This window comes from Uloborus diversus, chromosome 3 (genome assembly GCF_026930045.1).
Source record: "Uloborus diversus isolate 005 chromosome 3, Udiv.v.3.1, whole genome shotgun sequence".
Classification (NCBI taxonomy): domain Eukaryota; kingdom Metazoa; phylum Arthropoda; class Arachnida; order Araneae; family Uloboridae; genus Uloborus; species Uloborus diversus.
In genome coordinates, this window is record NC_072733.1 from 96,592,236 (window position 1) to 96,616,749 (window position 24,514).

The 24,514-nt window shown below is 33.3% G+C and overlaps 2 protein-coding genes across 2 annotated transcripts in view; one reads left to right on the forward strand and one right to left on the reverse strand.

Annotated features, from left to right (window-relative positions):
* LOC129218394 (COMM domain-containing protein 4-like) overlaps nt 1-18,525 on the reverse strand; it is a 41,107-nt gene extending 22,582 nt beyond the window's left edge. The window contains exons 1-4 of the mRNA XM_054852643.1: nt 18,295-18,525; nt 12,430-12,501; nt 9,490-9,555; nt 250-289 (exon numbers count right to left, since the gene is read on the reverse strand). Coding sequence (XP_054708618.1) covers nt 250-289; nt 9,490-9,555; nt 12,430-12,501; nt 18,295-18,297 — 181 coding nt within the window. The 5' untranslated portion in view covers nt 18,298-18,525. The remainder of the gene's footprint in view (nt 1-249; nt 290-9,489; nt 9,556-12,429; nt 12,502-18,294) is intronic.
* A 1,779-nt stretch (nt 18,526-20,304) lies between these two features.
* LOC129218219 (IST1 homolog) overlaps nt 20,305-24,514 on the forward strand; it is a 35,389-nt gene continuing 31,179 nt past the window's right edge. The window contains 1 exon segment of the mRNA XM_054852439.1: nt 20,305-20,655. Within this exon segment, the coding sequence (XP_054708414.1) occupies nt 20,387-20,655 (269 nt within the window). The 5' untranslated portion in view covers nt 20,305-20,386.

The window sequence follows — 24,514 nt, forward strand, 5'->3', positions numbered from 1 at the left end:
TAATTTTTGAAAAATCACCATAAAAAAATAAGTATATAAACATTCAAACTGGAATTAAAAAAACAACTTCTAACTATGACTAATAAGTGCAGATAAAAACTTATTCAGTTTGAATGTTATTTCTTGGGAGAATTTTTAGTTTAAATATCATATTCCATTTTTGGAACATTGGCGGAAAATGGTTAAGTGTGTCATTTTAAAAATATTTTGTAGTTAATAAAAGCATGCAAAAGTATAAGAATTACCAACCATATTTGGCATCGGCTGTAAGCTTGTTCACTTTGTCAAACTAAAAACAAAGCAAAACAAAAATCAGATACACTTCAAAGTTTTTCATAATAATGCACAGAGAACAAATGAAAAAGGAAATCCATATTGCAATACTGTATTCAAAGCTGCCATATTGTCACCGAAATTTGCTGGATAAGAAAATGTTTAGGAGGTCAGAGTGACTTCCTATGACCTTTCAACAGGGCACAATGGTCCAAACATGGAATGCGTGCAGCATATTTCTGAAATTGAAATTTCTTTTTTTTTTAATGCTTTCCCAAAGAAAATTTTTGCGTTTTAGAGAGTGTGTCTGTAAGATTAAGAGCCCTCATGTTAACTCTGACTGTACACAAAAAGCCTGCACGAGCTAATGAGTGAGATCAACAAAGGTGGAAAGATGCATGACGCTGAGACAGAACAAAGTGCATTGTTATGATCTGCCCCAGACGGAGTCTGATGTTTATTTTGTATTTGTGCTTAATGTGCTTTGTTATTAATGTGCATTAGGGTGGAGTGAAAAAAATGAATTTTTAATTTTCAGAAACGGGTACCTGTCAATTACTGTGCACGAGGCTTGGTAACACACACACAATTCTTTAAAATAATTCATTTTCAGGAGGTCATCTTAAGTCTGCGCATTTGACTTAAAAATTTTTAATTTTTGAATATTTTTAGATTTTTCAAAAAAAAAAAAATCAAGTATTAGAAATGAAAAAATGATGGGTGGTTATTAAACTGCAGAATAAGGACTAAAATAAACCAAGAATTTTTTTTAACCATTTTTAGATTATGGTTTCAGTCTGCACCATTACGCCCAAAGATATACAAATCTCTCGATATGTCCGATATTTTCAAAATATCGATCCGATATGGAGTTGTCAACAAACAGACAAGTGTGGAGTTCCGTAATATACAAATCCTATACACTGATGGAAGACTTGATGACACCCTGCATTTAAGTAAGACAGAAGATGACAAAATGCACAGAATAACTATTAAAGAAGACCACATATTTCCAATAGAGGGGCCTGAATCGGGGTTTATTGATTACACCGTACATTGTCTGGGAAAGTCACTGCAGGGGTCTGTCCAGGATTTTTCCCAGGGTCCGTCTTTTGTGAAAAATTAAATAATTTTGTGAAAAATGAATAAATTTTGTGAAAAATAATTAATTTCGCAAAAAAAAAAGAATTTTTTAGTTAAAACGAAATTTTATAATTTAGAGATGGCATAAACTGCATCAATTAAACTTAAAGTTGAGTGTTTTCCTCTTCTATGTCGAGAATATCATTCTAGAGTGTTTTTCTGATATTTGGCGGAGGGGGGGGGGCATCGCTCTCTGAAGTATCAATATTTATCTACCATTCTACATTTGGTTAAATTATACTACAAATATTTCTGTCCAGTATTTAAAATAATTGTAACAAAAAAAAAAAAAAAAAATTCAGAATAGGGTTCAGCATTTAACTTTGTGACCCAAGACACTCTTAAAAAGCACAGAATTTCGTTTAAAACGTATAAATTCCATGATTTTAACAAAAATAAAAAGTTATTTTAGTTGTTTACCTCTTAACAAAGCGTAATAAACATAAAAAATTCGAAAAATCGGATTCCGATAGCGGATGCAAAGAGATCACAATTCTCAAAGTGAAGGCATCAAAAGTATAAAAACGACTTGTAAAAGAAATATTTTTGATAAAATTATTTTAAAATTGCATTTTAGAGTCCTATGATAAACATTTCATTAACATCTGTGGACACAGTTGAAGCAAAAAAAAAAAAAATAATAAATAAATAAATAAATAAATGAATGAAATAAAATAAACCATCTATTCAGCATTTTAATTTTTGACTCATAACAGAAAATGGAATTTTGCTTTAAAAACTTGAAATGAGAGTTCTAACAGAAATAAAGAGACTTTTCATTTATTTGCATCCTAATAAAGCGAAGTTAGCTCGTAAAAAGAACAAAATATGACTCTCATATCAGATTTAAAAGGATTGCATTTTTCAAAATGTAGACATCTAAAGAAAAAAAACGGTAATTAAAAGAGTTTATTTAAAGTTAATCATCCTTGTTAGCATCGAAAAATCAAAACCCATATAATTTTCTCCCAAAATAACAATTAAACATCGCACCCGCACTGTAAAAACGCAAATATTGACAAGCTAGTAAAATGAGAATATTTTCTAATCAAGTCATTATTAAGGGTTCAACGCCAGGTGCTAAGTGGTGATAATTTTGAAGTTGGTAACCCTATCTGAAGCGATCATATTTTTTCCCCATCCTTACTATCCTTTTGCAGTTCTAAGTTCATTTCGCAGATATATATTATTATTGTTTATAAAATCATGAGCGGGGGGGGGGGGGGAGAAAAGTGCTTACCAATGCCTTTTCAGAAAAGTTTACAACAACATCGCTTCTAATTAGCTGTGATAAAACAAACAACCATTATATTTATTTGGCAGTAGCAATTATTTATCGCTTGCAGAAGCATCGCAAGAGTGCCTATTTCTTTCTTTCAAAATTAGCCGATTTTGTATAAGCTGATCCCTCTAATTCGACTTCAAAAAAGGTTCAAAAAATTATCGGTTTATACACAGAAATATGCATTGTTTTGCTTTCAGATTTGCTCTTTCAATTAACAATTTGTGAAAGATCCGATCTTGTTTATCAGAATTTTGTGAAGGGTCCGTTTTGTTTGATCGGGATTTTGTGAAAGGTCCGTTTTGTTTGATCGGATTTTTGTGATGGGTCCGTTAACGGACCCAAATATCCTTTGGCCAGACCCCTGCACTGACATTGAAAATTCTATATTAGCGTACTTCAAACAACCTCTTCACTCTTTGTGTCTGAAATAGTTTGCATTGATTCTGATGGATGCAATACAAACATGTAATTAGGAAATTGGAAAAAAAACTTGGTAGATCTCTGCAGTGGGTCATTTGCTGATTGCATCCGACGAACTTCCTTTGCAGCATTTGTGGGCAAGCTAGATTAACCTATGGGAGGACTGAATGGATTTGCTGGTCCTGTTGATTGAAGCTTAACAGCATGCCATACTTTGAAATCAGTTCAGTTTGAGCCCTTAGAGTTTGTTATTAAGTAAGATCAATCGTAGCAACAAAAATGATTTTAGTACTAACCAACAGCATCTTTATGATTTGTGCAAAGCAGTTTCAACTAAGAAAACATTCTAAGAATTAGAAAACAGAAGTTCAGGAATGCTTTCACATGCCAAAAGGTAGACTACAGCTAACAGAATCTGAAGACTGTTTGTAGCCACTACTACTCCAACTGAAACTTTAAAAGAGCTCACTACTTTCATTGTAAAACTGGTGACTAGTTCAGGATTAAGTGCAATCCAAAAGTTACTAATGGAGCTACAAACTTGTAGGAGACAATAAAGAGTTGCACTGATCTCTCTGGAGAAAAATCAGAAAATTGTATCCAAATCCATCCAAATTGTATCCAAAACAATGCATACTTTGTTCACCCTGAAAGCATGTTGTTATCCTTGTTAGTTGATAAGAGGTTAGATAAAGATACTGGCTTTAAGTCGTATTATCAACGTTTGATCTAGAAAAAAAAAAGCAAACAAGTGAGAAAGTATCAGATCCCAAAAATTGATTTTGGAGCATCAGAACACATTGATTTGGTTTCTTGGCATGATGTGAAAGTTACAGGGCCACCTTTTACATGTCATTTGACAACATAGGATTTACAAAGCTTACTGGAAGCTGAGAATTTAAATATGATTTCCGAATGCACTCTTTTTGAGCTTTCATCACTCACTCAAGTGGTTGAAAGAGCTGTCAAAGAGGTCACTCATTCTGACCGGAAGAAAAGGTTAAGTTTAGTAAAAATAAAGCTGCTTCATAGAAATATCCGGCCAATCTATGACCCCCCCAAAAAAAAAAAAACACAGTTTATCTATTAAAGACTAATCTAAAAAATGTAAATGTGTGCTCTCATTGGTTGTGCGGAAGGGAGGGGACAGGTGGTACTCAAAGTGCAACTACCTCCTCGTGGTGAGTTCTGGTAGTTCTATATAAGCTACCAAAGAACTGCACATTGTGAGGTAATAACAAAAGGATTGAGAAAAATTTTGAAAACAATTTAAGTTCATATTGAAAGAAAATGTTAAATTATAAAAATGTTGAAAATATTGGAAACTTGTTGAACTTGGGACGAAATGCGCAGACTGAAACCATAATCTAAAATCGTTTTTAAAAAATCTTAGTAGGGGAGGGTGGGCCACAATGAGGCAAAAAAAGACATATTTTTCATATATTGGTGAGTTCTAAAGAACAGAAACATATTTGATTATATTAAAGGTATCAAATTATAGTGTATTGCACCAAATTTAGCCCATTTAATGTTAGAAAGAAAATGTTATGAGGCTTTATAAATTCTATGAAAAGTGTCTCATTGTGGACCAGTTATGGGTCACTAGCTAAAGTGGCCCATAACCGGGCCACAACCCTCCCCTACCTAAAGTGTCATAGTGGCACAGTTATGGGCCACTATGACACTTTAGGTAGGGCCACAATGGGACAGCTGAATAATCACTATTATTTTTACCTAAAATATTGCCATCTCATATGTTAATTCTCTTAAATCTCTCATACTTTTTCCATAACACATTTTTGAACTAGAACCAGAGTAATAAAAGCCTATCCTCTGACTCAGGCCCAGAGTTGCAAAGAAACATTTTTGCGTAAAGCATATTTTAAAAGTTTAAAATTGTTTTTTTAACACGCTTTTATTAGCTTCACTTGTATGTTTGTGAGTAACTCTCCTTTAAACTAAGAGCTAGTAGCTTATTAATACAAATACAAAAGTGACGACCAGCAACAGGCTCTGGGCCCAGCTAGACTGGTCCTAGTCAATTTACAATCCCCAGTGAAGATCAATGGCCCTCTTAAAACTGTCTACTCCTTTGCTCATTACCACCTCTTCCGGTAAGCTGTTCCAAGGTTCCACTACCCTGCTAAAATAATAATTTTTCCTAATATCCATGTTAGCCTGAGATTTAAATAGCTTAAAACAATGACCCCTTGTCCTGTTTTCAGTGCTAAACTTTAGCCCCGTAACATCTTTCGTTTTAATAAATTTAAACAGCTGAATCATGTCCCCTCGGTCTCTTCTTTGCTCAAGACTGTACATTTTTAGCCTTCTAAGCCTGGAATCATAATCTAAGTGGGAAAGTCCACTTATTAGCCTTGTAGCCCGCCTTTGAACCCTTTCCAATACATTAATGTCTTTCTTAAGATAAAGAGACCAAAACTGAACAGCATACTCCAAATGGGGTCTTACCAAACTTCTATATAAGGGCAGAAGAACTTCTTTAGATTTATTTGAAATAGATCTATTGATAAACCCAAGCATCTTATTGGCTTTGTTGCTAGCAATACTGCACTGTTGGCTAAACTTTAAATCCTGGCTTATTAGGACCCCCAGATCAGTAACTTTGTCTGCCTGACTAATGACTGAACCTTGCAAATAATAACTTGTACACTTATTTCCATGCCCTAAATGTAGCACTTGACATTTCCCAACATTAACAGCCATACCCCATTTATTAGCCCACTCCGTAATATGATCTAGATCCTCTTGCAGCTGATTTGCTTGTTCTTCATTTTTCTACCGTCCCCATAACTTTGACATCATCAGCAAAACAATTCATGTTCCCAGAAATATTTTTGTGAATATCGTTCATAAAGACAATGAACAAAACAGGCCCTAACACTGATCCTTGAGGAACCCCGCTTAAGACCTCACTCCAATTAGAATAATTTCCCCTACTTACAACTACTCTTTGTTTCCTTCCAGTCAGCCAATTTTTTACCCAAATGAAAGTTTTCCCTCCTATTCTTATATCAGCTAATTTGCTAAGTAGAGCAACATGCGGTACCTTATCGAAAGCTTTTTGAAAGTCAATGTAAACAACATTTACAGGCTTCTTATTGTCCAAAGCCATGGTAACTTTGTCATAGAAATGTAATAAATTAGTTGCACAAGATTTACCTTTCCTGAAACCGTACCGAAAACTAGTCAATAGATTATTAGTCTCTAGAAAATTTACTATCTTAATTTTCATTAATGTTTCAAAAATTTTGCAAACCACCGAAGTTAGACTCACAGGTCTATAATTTCCCGCACTCCCTTTAGACCCTTTCTTGAAGAGAGGTGTAATGTTAGCCAGCTTCCAGTCTTCTGGCACTGTCCCCGAATTATAAGAAGCATTGAAAATGTTTGCGATTACATCTGCTAATTCCTCTGCACATTCAACTAAAATTTTCAGATAAATATTATCTGGCCCCGGAGCCTTAGTCTCTTTAATTTTTTTCAAATGAAGTAAAACGTCATCCCTGGAAAATACAAAGTCCTCAAGCTGTACTATAGCTTATGTCTTGTTGGTGTCAACTGTTGAGATACAGTTATCGTTAAAAACACTCGAAAAAAAGTTATTAAGAACATTAGCAATATCACTATCGTCCTGAATTAAAATTTTGTGCTCATCAACCAGTGGCCCAATATGACTATTTCGAACTTTCCCCGAATTAGCGTATGCAAAAAACCTCTTGGGATTCCTGTTTATATTATCTGCCAGTCTTTGCTCCAACTCTCTTTTCTGAATCCGTACCAAATACTTAAATTTACGCCTTGCCTTACAATATTGGAGCCTATCTGCACTGTGACCTGTTTCTCTAAACCTATGAAAAGCAGCTTGCTTGTAATTTAGAGCGTCTTTAGTTTCCCTGGAGAACCACATTGGCCAAATTTTAGTGTTGACACCCTTTCTCCTAAAAGGAACATGATCCCTAACCGTATTCGCTAGATTTTCCTTAAACTCTGCCCACTGAAGATTCACATTGCTATTGTCCATTCCACCACTTTATGAGCGTTCGTAGCCGAGCACTTTAAGACGCGGGTCTTTGCTGACGTTTACCTCCGGGAATCATTGGGCGTGCATTCTAATCCTGTCTACATAGAAATTAAATTTATAATCTTACAACTCAATTTTCGCCCACTTTTTGTATCAGATTCTTTTAAAATTTGGAATGCAACCTCAGATCCAATGACAATGCAATATTCTGTAATCAAATTAATTTATTAATGATAAGTTATTAGTTTATTCTAAATAACATGCTTTTATTAGCTTAACTTTTATGTTTGTGGGTCCAACTTTCCTTTGGACAAATAGCCAGTGGCTTATTTGAATTACTTACAAAGTACAAATCAGAGCTGTGGAGTGTAACAATGTTTGCACATGAATTTACCAAAAAGCATTCAAAATGTATCTGATGCAAATAATGCAATAGAATACTAAGATACATTCCATTATAAAAGAATAATAGTTTAAAAAACTAAAAAAACATGCTTTTGTAGCAAAATTAACTAAAAAGTTAAAAATAATCTTTGGATGACAAGTATGTAAAGTAATTGATCAAACACTTAATTTTACTGTGATAAAAAAAAGTGTGGGGGGTTGCCTATTTAGGTTTTTGCATGGATAACAAGTGGAAGAAATTTAAGACAACTGATAAAAAGCCCCCCCCCCCACGCTTTTTTTTCTATTACAGTAAAATTAAGTGTTTGGTCAATTACTTTATATACTTGTCATCCAAAGATTATTTTTAACTATTCAGTTAAGTTTGCTACTAAATTGTTTTTTTAGTTTTTTAAACTATTATTTTATGCTTACATACAAAACAATTTTAATTACATTAAGCAAAAAAAAAAAATCATTAGGATTTCAAGAAAAGAATAAAATAATAAATGCCAAACATTAATTGATGCTTAACTTATATAATTATTTTATACAACTATTAATTATAATTATAAAGTGCTTTGAAATAAGTACATAAGTACCATGTTTGGCAACTTTATTACCACCTAACCAGTTTTGTTTTGTACAAAGCTGTGTAGTAAAATAAAAAGTTCACTCGTAATAATTAGTTAAAATATAAATATTTTAAAATCAAGTCTATTTTTTATTGTTAAATTTCTTTTTTGGAAACTAAAACAAGAAGTAGATAAGTATTTTACACTTGCTTACTGCTGCTTGGGCCATAATGAGACATCTCATTGTGGTCCAAAAAATTTGTCTCATTGAGGCCCAAAGAACAAAATAAAAATTTTTACTTCATATTATTAAAATAAACCATGAGTTAAAAATAATTTAGCTGAATAATAGAAGATTAAAGTGTAAGTAACAACATAAACTACAACACTTAGCCTAATTGTTGAAGTTTTGCAAGATTATTATCAATGCAAGAAATTATCCAAATATAAAGTGTGTCCAAACAGGAAGCATTTTGGTTATGTTTGGTTATATTATATTATATATGTTATTATTGGTTTACTTCTCCTAGGTGGTGGTAGCTGTGATTAATCAAATGCAGATACAGTGACCAATGTGAATGAAGCAATGCAAGTTAAATTAGAAACAGCAATATACAAAACAAATAGATATTGTTTTCGTCCGAAATTTGCAGTCTTTGAGCAAAAACCAATCACGACCCACATAAGAAGAGAAAAATCTATTTTAGAAGATGATGAAGTTTATGGGGATCTTTTGCTAAATGTTACAATTATTCAATCTCTGCAAAACTTTCTGCAGTGGAGTCACAATATGCCTTTTTATCAAGCGCATTATTTTCCACGCAAAAATTGTCTGTCATCCCATACAAGCGATGCTTAGTTAAGATAGATTGGATTCTTTTTGGGCACACTTTTGCGTACTAAACGATAGTTGTTGATTGGAATGTGACTTTGTAGTACTCTGCAATTCATGTACGGAATTGGAGAAAACTACTAATTTAAGTAACAAAAGCAGTCTTTTCTAAAAAGTAAAACTTTTTCTATTTGACAGTGAAATTTAACTGTTAGAAGAATTAAGTCAATCTCCTGTAATCAGTTCCTTATAATTCCGAAATCTTGTGGATTGAGTTTGAAGCAAGACTGGAAAAAATAATGAGAAATGTTGTAGTTGTATATTACTTCTTTCCTTCATGACTTTATTTATATATAGATAAATGTGTTATCTAAAATTGTCATACTGTATTTCACTAGATAAACAATACCAAAACTTTTGAAAAAAAAATCAAAGTTTAGCTATACGCATGCAGTACTGGGCAGAAAATTTACATTTTATGATTTTTACTTTTCTAACACAAAACAAAAGGGATAGAATAACATGAGTTACTTACATCAATAGGTTCTCCAAGTATACTATTGACAACCTGATTGCACAGTAGCTTCATCTTAATGGAAGACTGAAAAGATCAATAGTTTCATTAAAGCTTTTGTAGGGTGATTCGCCAGTGGTTGACCGCATGCCAGTAGTTGACCACTCAAGCAATAATATGTACAAAACAAGAATGAATAAGTAGATAGTTTTAATCTAATTGCTGGACCTAATTTATAGCATCCTACAAAGTGTTCTCTTATAATTTATTAGTTGTAACTTAGGTTTTGAATGGAGGTTAGGACGGTACAATTATAAAGACATAGAAAAAATAAGGAAAATCACTTTTCTTACTAGTGAGAATTGTCATGAGATAAAATATTCTATTGTATTCCTCGACGTTAAATTTTGTTCTTCAGGTTCATTTACTGATAAATGCTGATCATCCATGTTTGTATTAAGCAAATATAAAAAATTGCATCAATTTACTAATCATTTATGCTGGGATTGAGGGGTGGCCAACTACTGGTTGTCTAAAATGCAATTAATGCCAGTAGTTAACCAGAATGGTCAAGTAATGAACTTATGTTGGTTTTAAACTTTTTTCTCGAAGCCAAAGTGATTACAAAATTTTTTAGCTTAAGAAGAAATATAATGCTACTTTTGTTCGAAAAAAAAAAGTATTTTTGCAAGAAATTGACTAGCCGCCTGTCCGCTGAACCATTAGAATCAAAATTTGTGATACGGTTATTTGAACAGATGTTTTCCTAATCGCGAAAATTTTAAAGAACGTAGTACTAACACAGATTCTGTTATAGTAAACTAATTTCAGAAATTTCGAATTGCAACACCCACATTTTTCTTGCACAAATTGATCCACATATTAAAAAACCTCAAATTGTGTTGTTACGCATGGCGTGTGACAAAAACTTTAAAGATGAAAATTGTTTATCCTAGGGACAATATAAAAAAGAAGCATTTTGCATAACTCACAGGGTAAGACATGTATTAAAAGCACAAACCACTAAACACCATGTGCAAAGCTTAAGGACAAAATCTTTAAAATGCAGAGTGGAAAGCGTGTTTCTTCAGTCGGTGCTTAAATTTTCGTCACACGTCGATCGATACAATGCCATTTCTGGCTCATCAATACACTGATCAATTTGTGCAAGGAAAAAGTGGGCGTTGTCATTGGAAAATTTTAAGATTCTATCACTGTAACTGCAGCCATGAGATCACTGCGTTGTTTAAAATCATCAATCTCAAACGCATTCCTTTAAATAAACGTATCTAAAATTTTTGATCGATAGGTTCAGCGAATAGGCCGCTAGGACTCTGTATATAGGGAAAATTACTTTTGGACACCCCGTATAAACTATTAAACATTTTTTGTATAAGGGTTACTTAACAGTAATGTTATAATATTTAGGCATTATTCTGGCAGCTATGCTGACTAGATTTGGGTCGACGGTAACATTTGGGCCCTGCGACGACGAACATGATTGTGACTTCATATCTGCTTGAGTGGCTGCTATGGACTTGGGGAGAAATTAAACAGATATCGCTAAGTTGGCATCATTTTTAGTAACTTATTTCTGGCGCCAAATTTGGCGAGAAACTGCTAAATGTCGCCAAATTTTTTTAATTTAATAGGTCATTGCTGGCAGAGTTTATGTGCGAATGTTGAATTTTTTTAGCGATCGCTTTTAATTTATTTTGCGGATTATCCGCAAAATTTACTTATCCGTGGTTACCATGTCACTCTATTCTGCAGATAATTAGGAGTTTACTGTACCTACACTGATCACTCATAATATCAATGCATTATTTTTAGTAGCAATGTTTTAATATTTAAGCATTATACGAGCGATCTAGGGTGGCTAGATTCTCCGCCTGAGGTGTCTTCAGCGTCTCATATATCAATGATGTCATATGTGTTTGTAGTCTATAGGCTTGGCAAGAAATTGAACATTTAATATAAAGTTGGAACCATTTTTTGGTGACTTAGTTTTGGCGCCAAATGTCATGAAGTTTTTACGCAAGCGTTAACTGATTTTAGTCTTCGTCCAGTATCTTGAATTGGTATTAGTATCTAGTATCTAGGAATGCAGATCAAGAAATCTTTTTCGACATGATCTTTGGTAATAGTAAATTGGGATTAGTACACAAAAATAAGATTGAGTTTAAAAATAGTTTAAGATGAAGCTTAATTTTCAATATGGCTTTAAGTTAGTAACTTTTTCTTTGAATTTAATTTATACAATTGTTAATCGTTAATAAACTTGTTGTTGCATATAATAGGACTTTTTCATCACTTAGTTCAAGATAATTCACAAAACAGAAAATGAATTTCAAATTTATAGTTTGGCTAACTCTGTTTATGCATCACACTTAGCTAATTTATTAGCTTTGAATCATTAGTATTCTTAGCAAACCTTGGGCTATTACTACTCATGCAATATGCTAGAGAATTATAGCCCCTCCCCCCCAGGTGGGCACCCCTGGGATCGCTTGTTTAATAGTACATGTAGATGGGGGGGGGTCCACATTAGATTCTTTTTTTAATGCATTTATTCATGATTTTATTATTGATGGAAATATATAGTTGAAAAAAGAAAACCTATACAAGAAAAAGAACAACAAACTAAATCAATCTCAACATGGACCAATGAGTAATAAAATATCACTAAACTAAATAAAGATAACACTAAGAAAAAATACCTGTGTTAAACAGCTATGTATCTAAATAATATTTAAAAAAAACACAAAATATGCAAATAATTTCAGAAATGTGATTCAGGTGATTTTACTTATGTCTTTTGGGATTACACGAAACCCCTTTTTCAATGGCAAGAAAAGAGTTAATGGATGAAAAGATATCTGAGAAAGATATAAGAAACCCCTTTTTCAATGGAAAAAAAAAATGAATGAAAACACCATCCAAGGACAAAAATGTGCTTACAATTCTAGCCAGAGTTGCTATCTCAGCAAGCACCCAGTCTGGGCAATCCAATTCTCCACAAAATCGAAATTTCTACATGAGGGATAAAACAAATAAAAGTTAACATACTCCAGATATTAAATAAATGAGAGTTCTAAAAGAAAATCCAAAAATAATATGAATACTTTTCCTATCATTGTTGCAAAAGAAATGTTATAATTTAAAACAGGTACCTAATCAGGAATGAATGTAATTTGCTACATGAAAGCTTATCTTTTTGAAAAATAAAATTGGAAAACACTTTTACATTATCTAAATTGCTCTTACCTCAGCAGATTATAAGCATTGGAAGAGTTTTAGCTGCCCCTTGATATTCACTAACTCTCAGCGGTGCCCTGATGAAAGCACACCCTGACCTCCCAAAAATGTTATTATTGATTATAAATTTGAATATGGTATTGCAATATTGCACTTTTAACACATTTTTTTAATATATATATAATGATACCTGTAGTCTTTTATTAGATGTTGGTGGGCAGTTCTGCATGCTCATAATTTATCAGTCGGTAAAATCGAGTGATTTATCAGGTAAATTGAGAATCCCCCCCCCCTTGCCTCCATTTTAGTCCCAGGTGCCCCCTGCTTTTTCTATAATCAAAATTAAATCTTCTGTAATAGTAAGACATATTTTGATAGGTGTTTCTGGTACCAATGTAATGTATCCCACTCATCATATTTTTTGACTTTGTAGTACATAAAAGGCTGCAATAGTTAAAGATGTTTTGCATCAAAAGAAAAATGTGTCTGCAGAATAGAAGCTTTGCACTATAAAAATCCCTACAGCAAACAATTAGGTTATTTTTGGCAAATGCTGCTTGAAATGTTGATGTTGTGCCGATTGTATATACTCTAGGGCAGCGATTCCCAAAGACTGTTTGGGATAAGGATGAGTAGGGTTTCGCCACAGTTGCAAAAAATTCTACAGTAATTTGAGGAAAAAATAAAAAGTAAGGAGATCATTGATTCAAAATGTCGTGCCACATTGTAAATATTAGTCGTCATTAGCAGTGACATATTTGGCCGCCGAGGTGCCAGAAAATTTCTGCTGTGCATACGCCTTGAGCAGCCATTGTTTTTTAATGGCATATTTTTTTTCCGTGAAAAATATTTTCCTTTGAATCAATGTTTCAACATTGCGCATGTTTACAAAATACTCATTTTCATTTTATCACACCTAATAGCATTTAAGTTGAAGAGCTTTTTCATAATGTCAGATTGTCTTTGTTTGTTCTAATTTCATTTGACATCTTTCTCAATTCCAGATACTTTTTCCCTTTCAGGCACTGCTACTTTTTTTTTTTTTAACGGTGTGAAATATCATTGCTACTCAAGAAAACTTTATTTTAAATTCAAAACATGACCAAAGGCATAGCTTAGGAGAGCAGGAGGACACCTGTACCAGAAGCGCTAAATTGAAGCTATAAAATCAAAAAATGCAGTTTTTTCAACCTTAAATGAAAAAAGAAAAGAAGTCTATTGTGTCGATTAAAATCTGCGACAGGGACCGTTCAGATACAAGAAATGTAACGCGTCCACATTTCCCAAGATCATTAAAGATAGCCAAAGTGTTCATTTTCTTCAATTGTTGAGCTCCTCAAAACGTCTATGTAGGCTATCTTTGATGATGTTAGGAAAAGGGATGGGGCTTCAATTCTGAGACAATTTACAGGATGGTCCTGAACGTCTCACTTTATTAAGAAAATTTTTCGTATTTTGGACTTGAATTTCAAAAACTAACTGGAGGAGCCCTTTCAACTTCAGCCCGCCTCAAAAATTATAAGGATGCAAGGCTCCTAAAATTATAAGGATTCAAGAAAAAAACAGAAAATGTTCTGGTCAAGAACCCCCTAACGCCTTCCACATTATTAAAGGTGAATTAAAATTTCGTATTTAAAGCCTCAATTTCAAAACTAGTTCAAGGGAACAGCGCACAAGGCTGCAGTCAACAAATGTCCAAAATTTCGTTTTAAGGTTGTTAATTCTGAAAACTTTTTGGGAGAGCCTCCTCTTCTCCTGCCCACAAGAACCCTCTCCACAACTTTATAAAAACTCGTTTAAAATTTCATTTTTAGAACTTCGATTTCAAAAAATTGATGGGCAAGAAAGGGTACCTGATCTCTATCCCTTCCTTTCAATTTATCCAAAAAAGTCAAAAATTACCTTTTTCGGAATTAAATTTCAAAAAATATCCAGGGAGAATCCTGAACCCCAACCCTTTTAATATCACCCAAGATTTAATTTGATAAATTTAAATCAAGGGAAATTAAAAAGTTCATTTCACTCAGAATAGAAATTACTATTGCATACGTACGATATCAATTTTGAAAAAAATCGTGGAGCGCCCGGAACCCCATCCCTTTTCCTAACATCATCAAAGATAGCCTACATAGACGTTTTGAGGAGCTCAACAAATTTACACACCCCAACTCTATCCTTCCCCAACATCATTAAAAAATAATCCTCCCTTTTTTATCATTTTTAGAACTTCAATTTTTAAAATATTCTCGAAGGAAAATGTGCAATCCACATCCTTCCCATAAAATCATGAAGAACGTCTGCAGTTACGGTTTTAAGACTTAAATTAGAAAACATTTCTGAAGGAAATTTCATGAAGTACATATCTCCCACATCATTGAAGTTCGTTGAAATTTTGTTTTTAGTACCTCATTCTCAAGAAGATTCCAGAGGTGCGCCTCTGACCTTAGCACTGTGCCAAAATTATTAAATATTGTCCAAGTTTTCGTTTTTAATACTGTAATATCGAAAACTTCCAGGGGAAAGTTTCCGAACCCCAACCTTTCTAATGTTGTTTATGATGGCTTAGTGTTGCATATTTAAGATTTCAGTTTTGAAAAATATCCGTGGAGAATCTCAACTCCTATTCCATTAATGCTGTCTAAGATCTTCCACAACTGTGTTTTATCATTTGAATTCCAGATCGCAAATATTTCTTCTTCCAGTCACGAACAATAATGGGGCTCCATGACGTAAATGTAAAGCACCTAGGGTTCCGTGGCTTAAAAAGTTCGGGAATCGCTGTTATAGGGTGTATTGGATTTTTTTTTTTTCAAAATTCAATTTGTTAAGTTTACAAAAAATTGTCCGTACTAACCCACATCTTACATAAAAAAATTTTTCAAATCCAAAAATATTTAGGTGTCCCGCAAGAGGCCTAAAGTTTATAATTTTCTTTAAAAAATCAATATTTTCTAAATATTTTTTTTGAATAACAGAAAAAATATTAAATTTTTTTCAAGTTGAAAATTGTGAATAATAAGGTCGGGAATTATCGTCAAATAAAAGGTTTTGCTCTCATGCGGCATTTTGGTTCCTGCATAGTATGGAAAAAAAAAGGATTTTTCAAAAGTTTAAGTTAGAATTTTCAATATAAATGCATCAGCTTTTAAAATTTTATTTCGCAAATGTTGGTTTAAAAATATCTTTGCTAATAAAGAATTTTTACATTTTTTTTTACACAAACATTTCTTTATGTTTAAAAGATAGAAATTATTTAAATTTGTGAAGTTTAGAAAAAAATTAAAGGTTATAAAATAATCTTGCAAACATAGCTTTCATTTAATTACATAAAAGTAGGTTATTACAAGAATTAAGTTAAAAAAACTAAACACCAAAACATATGTAGAATATTGTGTGTATTATCATATTATATCAAGTTTTCCTTTTTCCATACTACTGTTTCTCAACATCTCTAAAAGGATGTGTGAGTGTTGCTGGAGGCTTTTTCAGTACACCATTTGTAGAGTATTGCAAAGCCACATAATAATAAGTAACTATCGTTTGGAGCAAAAAAGTGTATCCTTCGCTTTGTATGGGATGGGAAGGGATTTTTGCCCCAAAAGTAATGCAATTGATGAAAATGTGAGCTATGGCTCCACAGCAGTTAGTTTTAGTTTAAATAATTGTGGACATTTAGCAGAAGATCTCCACAAACCTCATGACCTTCTAATATTTTTTGTTTCTTATGGGAGTCATGCTTCGCTTTTGCTCAAATTTCAGACAAATACGATTTTTTTGATTTATGTACTGCTGTATCCATGCTAACTATAATGACATTGGTCATCGTATCAGTGCGTTTGATTCATTACAGCACAGAGTGAACACTGATTTCACCAAGCCAGTTTCAGTAAAAGTTTTTAATTTTACCTCTCACTTGAAAGAGACAATCAAAAACTTGATCCGCTTAACCTACTGTGAGTCATCCTGTGTTTCATCCAAGTTTCTGTCGCCTCTTTACGAATATTGCAGATTAGTCAGTTATTCATCCAAACATAATTTTTTCAAGATACCACCCATATTTATCATATCAGCTTCATGGTGACAAAGACATTGGCAGGCATTTTCTACAAGGTTAGAAACCATAATGAGGTTTTTATAGCTTTCTTCTTCAGAGAAAAATATTGTGCACTTTTAGCAAGTTCAAGGTTTCGAGTGTTTTCCTTAAGCTTACTGAAGTGTTCCAACATTGTATTCTGGCTGCTCCAGTGGGTTTTGCAATCTGTACTACACTTTCTCAATTTTTTCTAAAGCGTAAATTTCTGGGTTTTGAATTTTAGTGTTGGTTTTCAAAAACTTTTATAATTTTTATGCATTTTCTCAACTGCTGAATGTATGAAACTGAAACCTCGATTGAGAACACAAATTCGTTTTCAGCCTTCATCAAATGAGACAAAAGTTTTCTTACTCATTTTGTAGAAATACGGGAAAAGTGATTCAAACTTCAAATGATGCTTGTGAAAATAATCGTTTTATGAGGGGCAAAAGTTATAAAACGTTTGCACAGCAGATCTTTGCAGGTTTTGTTCTTAATCCCGTAAAATATCATGCGGGATCCCACAGAATTCGGGATTGGAAACCCTGTTTCTAACCATCCACGTGATCTTGTAAAATACTTTTTTTTTGTGGAAACTACAGAAGTATAGAATAAATGCAGGAGACGTAGTCGCAACTCTACAGCTTGAATACGCTACCCTTGCGGGGATTAACAATACCACCAAAAGGTAAAACATTCCATTCCATGTGTTTTCTTTAGGATAAATTACTGGCTTTAGACAGTTTGTGGTGTAAAGCAATTTCAGAGGAATAGAAAGGAAAGCTTCCCACAAACACGGTGAAAAGTTACTGTCAGTCATTTAGCTTCAAAGCAAGTTTTAAGTTACGGCATTCGTTTCATCCGCCATTAGATAGTTACTGCAGCGCCCCTATAGTTAATTGGAGTTGCGAATATTGTTTATGATACTTTTTTCCCCCTTGCTTTTTTCTCTGACACTTTACTGCGTACATTTTTCGACTTGAAATTTTTTTTTAAATTTTTTCTGTTATTCCAAAAAAAAATTTAGAAAAAATTTATTTTTTGGAGAAAATTATAAACTTTAAAGCTTTGTGCGGGACACCTTAATATTTTTTGATTCGGTTGAAATTTTTTTCTGTAATATGTGGGTCGATAGAGGCAACTTCTTATGAATTTGACAAATTGAATTTAAAAAAAAAGTATTTTCTGATACACCCCAATATACTTGCGCATAAGTCGTAAGTCGTACCCCCCCCCCACTCCAAACGACTACCAACTTCATTTGGAAAGAGTTTCATGGGAGAGGGTGATGTCAGAGGAGTCTCAAACAAAGACACTATCGGCAAAACAATTCAAAAGGACTAAGCATGCATTTGGGGTGGTATGATGAAAATTTGATCGGTCTGTGAGACCGCACGTCCCCTCTTACGGGTTTAAGAAATTATTCAGCTCAAAATTGAAATTAATAACTGAAGAATTATATAGCTAGAAAACATCCTTTACAAGAAACATCTTACCATGTTACAAGAATTTCAAAAGTCATCAAAGTTACCACGAAAACCACTCCTCAAAGGACTTGTTAAGTCAAAAGCTTAACTTTCAAACTCTGAAAATTGTTTAGAGTAAAGAGGCTAGTCTGAAGATAAAAAAAAAAAAATACGCAAAGAGTAAATGAACATAAGTTTAAAAAAATTAGCTCTTGTTTAAGCCATGGAATGTGTACACTCCCCTCCCACCAAACTTTTCACGAGAGTAAGGAAAGTAAAGAAGAGCACGAATGCGCGAATCGTCGCGGCGACAGATAAACAAAAGAAGCGCCAAGTCGCTGCTTTCTCTCCGACATGATCGCCAAAATCTGATCAGTCAACATCAAATTCCGGCGATTTGTAAAAAAGCAGGCTCATCATTTAGGTGCCTGGTAATAAGAAATTATAAAATTTCCTTTTAAAATTGCAAATTCACTTTCAAAAAAAAAAATCTATCAAAAATGTGCATATTTGATGAGACCGTAGCCTACGGACATATGCACAGTAAATTTAATTTTTGTATTTCAAAACTCGTGTGGCAACACTAAAACCTGTTTTTTAGTCTTGTGCTGTGTTCATTGAGTGTTGCCACGGAGTAGGAAGAAGGAGAGAAATGTCCTACGGGATTGCTAGTGTAAAAGTGGCAACGTTTGTTCACTATTTCCAGAGGGCGCTGTATTTGCACCGCTCCCGACAATCGCAGCAGATCAATGTAAATGATGCTAAGTTTCTCATTTTTTTAGAGGCAGCTATTAAAGCAAAAAAAGAAAAAAACTACTGGAAATTGGTTGTAATAAGGGGACAATATAGTGGACGATGTACGGCTTTCGTCCACAGGAAGTTAGCGCAGTATTTTGATGGAAAAATTTATTTTATTTTTCATCACCAACTTGCCGAATTCGTCTGCTATTAATATTGCGCTGTGCGATGTTTTATTTTTTACGAGTTGGAATGTTTCTATTCCTGTAAATAATTGACGAAATGAGAATGTAGTAGAATTAAATACGTAAATCCTTTTTATAATTAGTTGTAAAATTTGTGACATGTTTCGAGAACTAATTAAAGCGAAATAATTTTTTGCTTTCACGACCTTCAACAGATAAAAATAAATGTTAATGTTCTAATCACTTAACTTCAAGCTGATATTAATTATAATAATTTTATTCACGTGTTTACTCACTGCTTAAACAGATTGCCTTTTTTTCGACAACCAAATGGAAAAAAAATCGAGAAACCTTATTCATTCAAAAAAATTATACCTTGGAACGCTTTTTTGAGATAGTTTGTGGTGTTTTGTGTTGAAAATAATCATGTGTATTTTTTAAATGAAAAAGGTTTCCCGATTTTTTTCCGATTTGGTTGTAGAAAAAAATGCAATAATAATAAAAAAATAATGATAACAGTTCTGTTTAAGCAGTGAGTAAACACGTGAACAAAATTATTACAATCAATATCAGCTTGAAGTTAAGTGAATAGAACATTAACATTTATTTTTTTCTGTTAAAGGTCGTGAAAGCAAAAAATTGTTTCGCTTTAATTAGTTCTCGTAGCATGTCACGAAATTTACAACTAATTAAAAAAAGTATTTACGTAATTAATTCTACTATATTCTCATTTCGTCAATTATTTTCAGGAATAGAAACATTCACACTCGTAAAAAATAAAACATCGCACAGCGCAATATTAATAGCAGACGAATTCGGCAAGTTGGTGATGAAAAATAAAATAAATTTTTCCATCAAAATACTGCGCAAACTTCCTGTAGACGAAAGCCGTACATCGTCCACTATATTGGCCCCTTATTACAACCACTTTCCAGCAGTTTTTTCTTTATTTTGCTTTAATAGCTGCCTCTAAAAAAATGAGAAACTTAGCATCATTTACATTGATCTGCTGCGATTGACGGGAGCGGTGCACATACAGCGCCCTCTGGAAAAAGTGAACAAACGTTGCCACTTCTGCATAGTAAAGATTTATCTCCTTCCCTTTAATCTCCCTGAGTGTTGCATTGATTGCATGAAACTCTGTCATCTGATTGTCAAAAATAGTCATATTTAATTCTTATTAAGCTTGGAAACCAACCATGTTGTCTACAGGGTGTAACTATAGTAAATTGAAAACCAATTTAAGACTTGCTATTAACCGATTGAAACTGTTAGAAAGGAAGAAAACTGAATTGGCTCAAAAATCGAGAAGAGAAATCGCCGACTATCTTGCTAATGGTAAAATTGAAAGAGCGAAAATTCGAGTTGAACATATTATTAGAGAAGACTACTTAGTAGAAGCTATGGAAGTAGTTGAAATGTACTGCGATTTAATGCTTGCTCGATTTGGTTTGATTCAACAAATGAAGTAAGTAATGAATCATTTAGTTCTGTTAAAAAGGGAAGAGTTGAAAAAATCTAACCTTTTCATTATTTTTCCCTTTAAGAATGTAACATTTTGGGAATGAAAAATTTGTATCTAAGTGTATGTTACTTGAATCGTATGAGTAAAACTACCGATTTCAATTGTTTGATTTAAAAAATAAAAATAAAACGAGTGAAATCAGATACAGCAAAACTGATTAGTCGAAGTTACAGAGGATGGGGGCGGGGGGGGGGGGGAGAGGAATCTGGACTCATTGAATTTTAAAACCAAGAGCAAAACTATAAAACAAATGTATTACCACCAATGGTGCGCCTAAAGGGTTAGGCGAGAGTAACTTTCTCCAGGGGCATAACAGAAAGAGAGGCAGCAATCTGTCCAAAATTTTCTGTAATTTTTTTTTTTTTTTTTGAAATCCTTCGATGTTTTTTTGGATACAGTTCGATAAATCGAACATCGAATAATCTAATCTAGCCTTTCCTGTGGCTTTAGGCATATTTTCTAGATCATCTTAATGCGTCTAAACAGTTGTGTATCTGGGAGGAGTGAGGGTCGACTTTCCCCCTTGGTGGATCATTCTTTTTGAGGAAGGGCTAGGAATTTTAACTCTGGAAAAAGAAATATTTTGGAAAATGTTCAATTAAGAAAAATATATATTTAATATATTGTTTGAAAGGTGGGGGGGGGGGAGGGTGAAAACTTCTCACGCAATAATACTGAATGATCATCTAATACTGCATTTTTTTAAAAACGATAAAAGATTTCTGGGGGAGCATCTCCTTCCCCTATTGTAACAATATTAAAAATTGTTTTGAATTTTGGTTTTAATTTTTAAAATTTTCTTATGGAGAGCCCCTGAAAACTCCCAATTTGCCAGATATGCTAGACCTTGTAGGTATGCAACTAATCACCAGGATTCATGATTTTTTTTTTAGTACTACAAAGATAGAGGCGATCATTTTGACCCCAAGCGATTTTCAAACGCTCATATTTGCTGCGTTTAATTTTCAAACTCTTTTTCCTTTATCGACTTTTCCTAACTATTTATTAAGATCTCGCACGAGTAAATTTTATTTTTTAGGCTCATTATTACAGTCGCTTTACATGTTTATACCTAGAAGGACTGACGGCGGTCATTATGACCACTCATCAAACTTATTTACGCTTCAGGTTTTGTTCACTTTTCTCTTATTAGATATGTGTACTATGGTTTTTTTTTTTTTTTTTTTTTTTTTTTTTTTTTTTTTTTAAGTTGTCAGGGTGTGTAGCATTCTTTTATGATTAGTAGGTTTGAGTAACATCTGCTGGTAAGGTGCAGTTCTTTGAATCGTTAGGAAAATGCAAAGCACCTGTTGGTCACATGCTTCTTTTTTTCTGCTGTTATAGCGGAGGACAAAGCTGAGAAAGTTAACTTTGAAAAGCATGTGACCGGACACATGAAATTCTTTTGGTTTTGAAAATGGGTTGATTTAGAACAGGTGGATTCTCAAAACTTGTGCTAGAATTATTTTTTGCACCAAGATATGTGTTTCACTTAAAACATAGGTGTTTGTTTTTTCAATGTTCTTGAAGGGTTCCGTCTCCTAATTCTCTTCATGATGTCGCGAAGGATCAACTTAACTTATCAGAAAATGAATTCTTGCAACTTTTGCAGGATTTGTCGGAAATTGATTGCGGTTCGGATGAACGGTCTGAGTTATCTGAAGAGAAATACATTCCTAGCGATGAAAATAATATACTTTCATTAGTTGATTGTGATAATTTTTTGGAACCTAGAATTGCGCAAAAGGATTCTTATAAAAATAATGATATGAAACAATGTGGTAATAAAACTACGAACATTTGTTCTGGTTGCAAAAAGAGTTTGTGGCTCATGTACAGGCAAAGTGATGAAGATGATTATTTGTAAATATTGTAAAAAAGAGCAATGTAAGTATATTAGGATATGTATGCATTTAAGAAATGGATCACACAAATAGTTGAAAATTCTTGTTAGTGATTACATGCTTAGAAAATGTCCTCTATTTTGTACAAATTTAATGTTTTGCAATATCAATTACTTACTGTAAATGTGCTTTTCACTATATTTCACAACATATCTAAAAAAAACTGCCTGAAACTAATTAACAGGTTATATTATGATTAAATTGTTAAATTAATTTATGACGCAGCAAACAAATCTTTTCTATGATTAAATATCCCGAAAATAAATAATTTTCAATCTTTTAAGTATAGCGGTCAAAATGACCACTGCTAGTCTTTCTAGGTATAAGGAAAACGTCGTCTTTCGAGTGTTAATCGAAAAAGTCGGATTTGTTTTATTTAAAGCAGATTTTTTAAAATTTAAATTAGATTTTTTTTAAGGCAAATGTCACTTTAAATGTATCGTATGATTTTGTTAATAGGATTTGTAGAACTATTGTTGCATTTGTTGGTTAGAAATTAAAATGCAGGGGTCTGTCAGGATATTTCACAGGGTCCATTTTGTGTGAAAAATTGTTGGATATAATTTGATGTTATAGAGCTAATAGCCTACAGCTAAGCTGAAAATTAGGCAACTCATTTCCAACTGAAAATTTGAGGGAGTGGTCTGCCCGAAGAAAATAAAACATGAATCATTCTTTACACTGAAAAACATTTATTTAACACATATTATAAAATGGTTACATTACTATAGTTTGGTCCTCCGAAGAAAATTAAATTATGTTAAATCAAAAAGATCTTACAATAAGTCCATGCAGGTGTCAAAAGTCCTGTCGATGTTCCATAGTGAATCCCCACAGGTAGAAGGACGGCATCGCAATCTCCCCAGAATTGCACGCTGGTCAGTTCACACCTTAGGAGCCAAGTTCACCATATCGGGGAAAAATATCGAAGATGGACACGATCCTTTTTTCTTTGGAGACCAAACGACCCACTTAAATTTGACTATAACTTTTCACTTTTATGGACGTCATGGCAGCACGCGCTTCCAAAACTGAAGACATCAATAACGACTCATTCAGAAAAGATCAGACCTCACCTGAGAGGCCAGTAGCAAAAACTTATGATGACATGGACAAACACATTTACAAACACAAACAACACAAGACGAGGAGACAAGTGAGAGAAAAAAGTAGAAGTGATCGAGCTATGGCCGGTCCGAGTATTTATAGCCAGATCCGACCTTGCTCGTAACAATGACGTTACCTTATTTGCATATTGCAAGAACAACTCAACCCGAGAAAAACACAGCTTGCAGGTTGCACAATTCTTATTTAATTCGACATTCAGCACCCAACACCTCAACATGGTTTTCTCATGTGATCAACATGTGCTTTGTCGGAAGTTTACCGACATCTGCCGAATGACGGCAACCAATCATAGCGTGCCACATATTTTTCCGAACACTTCCGATTCAAACTCGGACATTTGAGTGTCGGTGGCAGGTGGATGGGATTTCCCGTGCAAGGTTTTTCCCGGAATGGCAAAAGGTAAGTTACAATTTTTTTTTTTTTTAAACAATATTGGTGAAATCCTTCAAGAAACAAAAATAAAGGCATTTAGCCCAACAAGTTCCCCCCTCTTGAAGGAATTTCATCAAAAACCACATTATATACATTAAAAAACACTTAACTACATTCATATTATATTTACAAAAGATACATTTGAAAAATAGTTCAAAAATTTGATACGCCCCCCTCTTTTAAGTTAATCCCAATTAAATATAATTTTACAAAGCTTATTTAAACAATTCTTAGATAGGGGTTTAGTGAAAATGTCCGCGATGTTTACATTTGTCCTCACATATTTAATCAAAAAAATCTTTTGCTCAATTAAATTTCTTAAATGGTACCTTACATCA